Below are 7,500 nucleotides of genomic sequence, written 5' to 3'. Positions count from 1 at the left end.
TTGACTTATCAATATTCAATGAAAGTCTATTTGCACAAAGCCAAGTATAAACTTTCTCAAGTTCAGAATTGATCAGACTTTCAAGCATATTTATATCCCTATGCTGTAAGAATAAATTTGCATCATCTGCAAAAAGATGAAAATCCAAAAGCTTTGAACAATTATGAAAATCATTTACATAGATGAGAAATAAGAGTGGCCCAAGCACTAACCCTTGGGGCACACCACAAGACACTGATATTTTCATTAGCATGAAAGTCATGTGTAGTGAAATAATTAAAATTCAAGTCAGAGGGCATATGAAGATCAATATCTAAATTAGTAAGATGACCAATGTTGGAAATAGAAGAAGTTATATCGAGTCGAGGTAATGAGGCATAGCTGGATGGACAACTGGAGCTATCAAGATAAGGGACTCCTCCGGGACACCTATCACAAAACTTACAAGTATCAATAGAACTTATCTTTTAAGATGATGATGATGGAATATCAGCAGAGGAGTTGATAGGTATCACAGGAGAGTCAGCATTCTTCCCCAAGAAAATTTTTCCAGCATTAGTCCACAGGAACTTGCATCATTTATTGACACACAAACATACGGGGTCAAATTGAAACTAATTTAATGTTCTATAAATGACTGGTTTGATGCTCGGGATTCCGGAATCTCTTTTGTAAGGGTGCGTTCGATTGACCCTATTCCAGAATAAGAATATGTGGAGTGATGATTTAAAACGGTGTGTGTAGCGTTTCGAAGCAACAAGGATGACAAAAATATGTTTAAAAGAACATCAAGCAGGTGTTTGACAATTTTAATTTGAATCCCCGTAAAAACAAAGGATTCCTATTCCATGTAATCCTATTCCGCAATACGGTCAATCGAACGAGCCCTAAATATTCTGTACCCCGTAGCCCTGTAATTTTTTACCTAAATATCCCGTATTCCGAAAACCGCTAAGAGGTTCTATGCATGGACATTGCCGCTTCAAAAACAATTCACAAGCCCATCTAGATTTATGTGAGGTTGCATGAATAACACCATCTGAAGTGACAGAGAGGAAAATCATGATACATAAATGGTCTTTATTTCGATTTCACGTAAAATTATAGTGACTGCCAGTGACCACAATGCATATTTCCGTCGATCCTTTCAATTTTTGTGTCCAAAGCCATATCAACGAATTTAGCCAAGTATTTTCATTCGCTCCTGTGACCAAAACACCAATTCTCATTTTTCTTTGGATTTCAAAACTGTGTTAACACTTGTGTATTTTAAATGGAATTTTCCTATTTAATTGTCCGCCATTACTAACTTTGAAATTATGACAGAGCTGAATCGAGGAGAAATGTCATTAAATTCACACTAGTTTAAGAATGCAATGCGTGTGTACGCCGCAGAATGAATATGCAGCACGGGAGTTTTGGGCTTTCAGACTTTTAAACTCGCGTTTTGCATGTATAGTAAGCTGCATTCGCGCACTCTGAAATTTTAAGCTAGTGAGCCTTTGACGTCTCTTTTCCCTGGATCCAACCCTCTGAGGTCCAATCAGTCAGTTTTGAACATGATTAATGGCGGACCGTGAAATCCAGAAGTTACACTCAAAGTAAACGGCCTTTGAGTAAAAATCAAAGCTCAAATTTTTGCCAGTCAGATGCTAAGCAAACACACTTTCAAAATCTTATCACAGGGGCGCTTTAAAACATGACAAGTTCATTGAAATGTTGCCGCGACTAGGTAAGTTACGGACTTTCTTCAGTCCTCAACAGTCTTGAAGCTGGAAGTTGAATTTCCTTTGACAATGATTCGCCGATAAAAGCTGACCTCGATTACCGTCCTTATTTAATTTAACTTGTTTGTTATAAATAAAGTGTCAACCGACAAAAAAGACCTTTCATGAGACTGGAATGTCAGGATTTAACATTTTACTTTTCTCTAAGCAGAAAAGATCTGTCCAATCAGGAGCCCATTACCCGGGGCTTCCATCTGTACTGTACGCTTTAGTCAACCCTTTTACGTATCTATTTTTAGACGTATGTGACGTAATAAATGGCTGACCATAGGTCGCTTATGATTGGCTATTGTGAAAACACCCTCTGCGAGGTGTTTCTAAAAATAGAAAGATAAGGGAAAGGATTTGACTAAGGGGTTATTATGGAAGATCGAGGCTCAGGGTAATGGGTTCCTGGTTCAAATCAGACGGCACAGATGGACGAACTGTTGCTTGGCCACCGCTGTTAGTCTTGAGTACTTGGGAAAGGAAGATTTCTGGCCGTCTTGTGCTACTGCGTTTTTCGGCCCAACAAAATGGGTGGAAATCTGTTCTACTTCGAAAATGAGTAAACAGTATCTTTACACAGACTCGTATTCTCTCTGCCAGTCCTTGTATTTATCCTTGAGCTGCCTGGCCGATGGTTTAGTGTGCTTTAACGCTGCTTCTACATCCTCGGTATTCACAGGCTCAATTTCAAGACTGGGCAGCGGTGTCGCACGGCCATGTTCACCCTCTGCATAAAAATGACAAGTATCCAAGTGATGAAAAAAATTCTGCTTTAAACCAATTAGCGACGCAACAAACAAATAAGCAACCAACCAGTCTCTCCACAGGCCACCAAAAAACAGTAGTAGGCGCCAGTACAATACCAAATAAACGCACGCAACACTACTCACTAGTATTAATAATAATGAATTTATAAAACGCTAAAATTATTCAAGCAATAGAGGACGTTTTCCGTGTTTCCATAGCGTCATCTATACACGAGGGGGAGTTGGGAGAATTTGAGACAGTTATGCAAACCCGAGACGTAGTCCCTCTAGACCCGCCAGGAACCCATGACCCAGAGCCTACAACTCTACTGTGTTCGTGTAACGGCGTTTTCACAGACCGATTTATTTTTAGATTGAATTTCCCGCGAATGAGACTCCCACAGGAGCCCGATGACCAATTACAAGAAATTAAACTAACGTCATAGAGTCACCGAACCGGAACTGCCTTTGTTTTTTGGCCTAATTCGCGGGAAGGGCTAGTCTAAAAATAAACCTACTTGTGAAAACGCCGTTTCACAGACGCTATATGGAAGTTGCACGCTCCAGATGGGCTCCTGACCCGCCCCTGGTTTGTTAGGGGTGAGGGGCGAAATGACCCGGGGGGATTGTTAGAGCTTCGACTGGACGATATTTTAAGACTTAAATACAAGAAATTACCTGCTTGATGACTTTCCAACAAGTCAAATATTTTCCGGACTTTACGCATGGCGGCTTCTTTGCTAAGAAGCCGAATGTCTGATCCAGAGTACCCCTCTGTGCGCTGGAACAAACAATAAACAAAGAACTCACAAAGCTGATCAATAACGTCTTTATACTACAATCCTCCCCAAAAGTGATGGGACAACTTTTTAAAAGTTCCACCAACCCCTGCTACTTGCCAAGTCCTTTTCCTTTAACACTCCTCCCTGACAATCTTGGTTGCAAAGGGTTGTCCACTGAATTTAACGTTGAATGGGGGAGTGGGGGAAAGGATTGCTTTAGAGCTTGAATACGACGACGCACTCCAAAAAGCGTTACCTTGGGAACATGCGGATGATTTGTCAAGGAATCAACCGAGGACGCACGACGAGGTCTGAAATAATTTGTGCGATAATAAAATCCCCTAACGGCAGCGTATCCTTATTACGTTATAAGAGTGTTGTCTGTAGTTCTTGATTTAACATCCTCAGTCTCTTTTTAAAGGCCCGTATCTGTGCTGCTGTTTGTTAATCACCATCTTCCAGGGCCGTTTGCCAGTATGAGCCAACCCGAGGCACTTGCCTCAGTCATTCTTGTCGTGAATTATTATTATCATTTTTTGATAATGCGGGATCCCGGTGCTGTCTTTAAATGTAGGAATCCAAAAACACCCTAAATACCTACCAAGAGAATTTGACCATGGACATTGCCTCAGTCATGATTTATTTCTGGGTAAGGCCATGTCTTCGATTACCACTCATGCTTGAATAAATTGGAACGAAAACATAGCGTGAAGCGACCCCTCTTACTGACAATGTGTCTTGATGTACGGCACAGATTGTTGACATAAAGCGAGCAGCTAACGAATTGGTTCTCCAAAGAGCTTTGACGAAGATTGAAACTGTAGGTCCATCAAATCAGTTGAATAAATCTCAGAGGCACTGTTCAGCTTGTTCGAAAAAATAGTTGAAACCAACGAGTTTGCAGAATTAAAATACTAATGTCAGCTATTCATAATGCGACGTCGCCGCTTTCATAAGGCACAATGTGATTGGGTTGCTCGCCAAACCGAAAGCAAAATGTCTTAGAATTGAAAACAATGTAAGCTTCTACAAGACTGGAGAACAGCCAGCTTACAGGACGTGCGGCAGTTCATTAGGCTGTATAGTACATTGATTCCGTTTTGGGGCAATTAAACAAAGAAAAGTGCGTTAAATACGATTATAAAATCCACGCTTTTCGACCCCAAAGAAAAGCATTTTGTGTGAGAGGCAAGCAAGTGATGAGAGCTTTTGTCGTTGTTGAGCACAATGATTAAGAACTATCATGTTGGCAAACATGAGGCTACGGTTAGCCTACACTCTGCTTGAAGGATTTGTAGCCGATTTCCTTTAAAATTCACGATATTTCAGTGTTTTTTTGTTACAATACCTTGTTCCATTTCATAGTCCGAAGTCCAAAAGTCCACATTCCGTGACGCAACGATAGGGTTAAATGCGATCGTGGAATGATGGAATAGTTGTTCACATTTAAAACTGTTGTTGCATTATCATGTTTCTACCATGGTATTTAAAAATATTTAATACTTTTTCTTAACAATACCGGGAGAACATTAGCCCGGTGAGATGCGTTACCGAGTCATACGATAACCGGATATCGCGTGCAACGAAAACACAGAAACCCGTTTCCGGTCACGCACACAGATTTTTAACAAATATTTCCCTCCGAATTTATCACGTAGCCTTTTGTGGTCTAGTGGTCATCGCGAGCGCCTCTAAATGAGGAGATATCGAGTTCGAATCCTACTTGGAGTACTTACTCTGAAAAGTCTCTCCATCATGAAAACTATCATGAGCAGTTCACTTAGCAGAAATCTTACGCATGCGCAAGAAAATCGAAATCCGAAAAAAAAAACAAAAAGGAGTCAGTCGAATCCTATACTTTGTTTCTCCGAACAAAGTAATAATGTTGCCCTAGATCGAATTTAGAAGTTGGAGAATTTGAATCGTTTTCAACGTCTTGAGTGTGTCGGAACACCATTCATCGGACTAAGTAATGAAAGATTTTGACCTACATTAGCATCTCTGTTTTAAGCTGCACCGTGGTTGAGAATATCATTATGGCGAAAAGAAATATCGAAAACCTCTTATTGGATCTTGATGCAGATGTGAGGGTTCGAATGTTATGGCAAGACAAAGTTGAACCAACTAAGACGTACCACTGCCAGTTGCTCATAGTCGATCTCTGTTTTTATCTGCACGCTTCCCTCTCCCGAATGAATCAATGGCGGCAGGTACTGCTGCAACATGGCCTGTCTGGCTTCTAAGGTTGGTAGATCCACAAGAATTCGCTTTTCTAATCGGCGTAACATGGCGTGGTCGAGCTCCCTGAAAAATTCAATTTTATCATTCTTTACTGTACTGACGGTAAGAACCCTGCCAGGTAACGAAACTAATTTTGATGAAATTCATTGCTCTGTTTCTTAAATTAAAATAAACTAGGCTTGTTGAATACAGAACTCGTGCCAACAAAGATGGTCGACATTTCACGCAGCTCCGCCCTCACGCACTATCTCACGGTGATTCACGGATCACGGTGGCGGCTTTGCCATGTATCGCATCAATCATAAAGTTGACATACAAAAAACCCAGAGATGTCCAGGATTGACACTAATTTGATGAACGCGGATTTTAATTAGCGTCAGCTGCATTTACCCTAAGCTAAAACTAATGCTAACCTTACCCTTACCAACCCTTACCTTATTGTTGGAAATAGACAGCAAATGCTCAGACTTAAAGGGACTGCTCGTGTTGGATGTCAAAATAACTGGGTGTGCATCTCGTTAGGGTCAATCCTGCCACCAAAGGTGTAGCTCTGCCCTCCCCCCCCCCCCCCTCCCCCTCAATACTAGAAGCATGGACTGCTATCTCACAAAAAAAATATGGAAATAATTGATAACATCACAAGTAACTTACCACGGTAGGTTCGAGGCTGCTAAGAGGAACACTAAATCATCGGACCGCGCTAAACCGTCCATCTGTACCAACAGTTCTGTCTTCATTCGCTTGCTTCCTTCATGCTCACTTCTGTAAAAGAAAAAGATCAAATCACATTGACCATCACAACGAGACGCCCTTCTGTTGACTCCGTGGCGCGTTGACTACGAGATGAACGCTGACAACTGATGATATTCTCCTTGATCTCTTATACCTTACGGTGAAGTCAAATGTCCGTAATATTTGCGCTGTTTCTACAAGGAAACAGTCACCTTGTTTGTCCTAAGCCTTACACACCAAAACACTCTTAATTATAAAAAGAGGGGAACCTTAGATATATGCTGATCATTTGTCAATAAAGCCAGTCTACGTGCATTGAGAGCTAGGTGAACACAATGAAAAAATTAAAAGTAGGCAAATAATACAAAGATTCCGAGCAATCTGCATGTCTGTAGAGTAATAGGACGTTTGTCTCTTCCGTGTTTTTTTTATGATCTTCAGTTACATTTATGGCCATCAAAGGTCAGTTGATCTGTTTCGCAATCTCCGTTGAAAGCCATCCTGGAGAATTTGTGAATTCAAGCTCAAATAGAGAGTATATGCCCATCCCTTTAAAGTGCTACTACGACCAAAAAAACAATTGTTTTTTTCTTTAGATTTCAAAACGATGTTGTTCTGATTTTAAAAACACATCTGTTTACTTTAACTGGAATTTTCTTCTTTACTGGTCCGCCATTACTAACTTTAAAATCTTGAGAGAGCTGGGTCGAGGAGAAAATGACGTCAAAGGCTCACTAGTTTAAGAATGCAATGCGTGTGTACGCGGCTGAATTAATATGCAGCACGGGAGTTTCGAGCTTTCAGTCTTTTAAATCCGTGTTTTGGATATATAATAAATTGCGTTTACACGCTGAAATTTCAAGCTGGTGAGTAAATGACGTCATTTTCCCTAGATCCAACCCTCTGAGGTCCAATCGGTCAGTTTTGAACGTGAGTAATGGCGGACCGTGAAATCCAAAACTTACACTCAAAATAAACAGCCTTTGGATAAAACTCAAAGCTCAAAATTTTGCCAGTTAGGTGTTAAGCGAACACACTTTCAAAATCTGAAGAAAAAAAGTAAATGATTTTTTGATCATAGCAACTTAAAGGAAGTGACAGTGGAAAACACGTGCAACTTACCCACCCCCTCCAGTTCCTCTTTGACTCATCAGAGACTCCAGTTCATCAAGAAATATAGTGGATGGTGCATGAAAGCGAGCAAGCTCAAATAAGACCTAAGAA

At 40.6% G+C, this 7,500-nt stretch overlaps 1 protein-coding gene across 2 annotated transcripts in view; it reads right to left on the bottom strand.

Annotated features, from left to right (window-relative positions):
• Positions 1-1,060: 1,060 nt before the first annotated feature.
• LOC137992969 (katanin p60 ATPase-containing subunit A-like 2) overlaps positions 1,061-7,500 on the bottom strand; it is a 22,629-nt gene continuing 16,189 nt past the window's right edge. The window contains exons 13-17 of one of the 2 annotated variants that reach the window (XM_068838600.1): positions 7,399-7,493; positions 6,196-6,306; positions 5,439-5,607; positions 3,200-3,302; positions 1,061-2,502 (exon numbers count right to left, since the gene is read on the bottom strand). In XM_068838600.1, coding sequence (XP_068694701.1) covers positions 2,348-2,502; positions 3,200-3,302; positions 5,439-5,607; positions 6,196-6,306; positions 7,399-7,493 — 633 coding nt within the window. In that variant the 3' untranslated portion in view covers positions 1,061-2,347. The remainder of the gene's footprint in view (positions 2,503-3,199; positions 3,303-5,438; positions 5,608-6,195; positions 6,307-7,398; positions 7,494-7,500) is intronic. The other variant, XM_068838599.1, reaches the window with a different exon arrangement.

This window comes from Montipora foliosa, chromosome 2 (assembly GCF_036669935.1).
Source record: "Montipora foliosa isolate CH-2021 chromosome 2, ASM3666993v2, whole genome shotgun sequence".
NCBI lineage: Eukaryota > Metazoa > Cnidaria > Anthozoa > Scleractinia > Acroporidae > Montipora > Montipora foliosa.
This window is presented reverse-complemented; position numbering and strand designations above follow the sequence as displayed.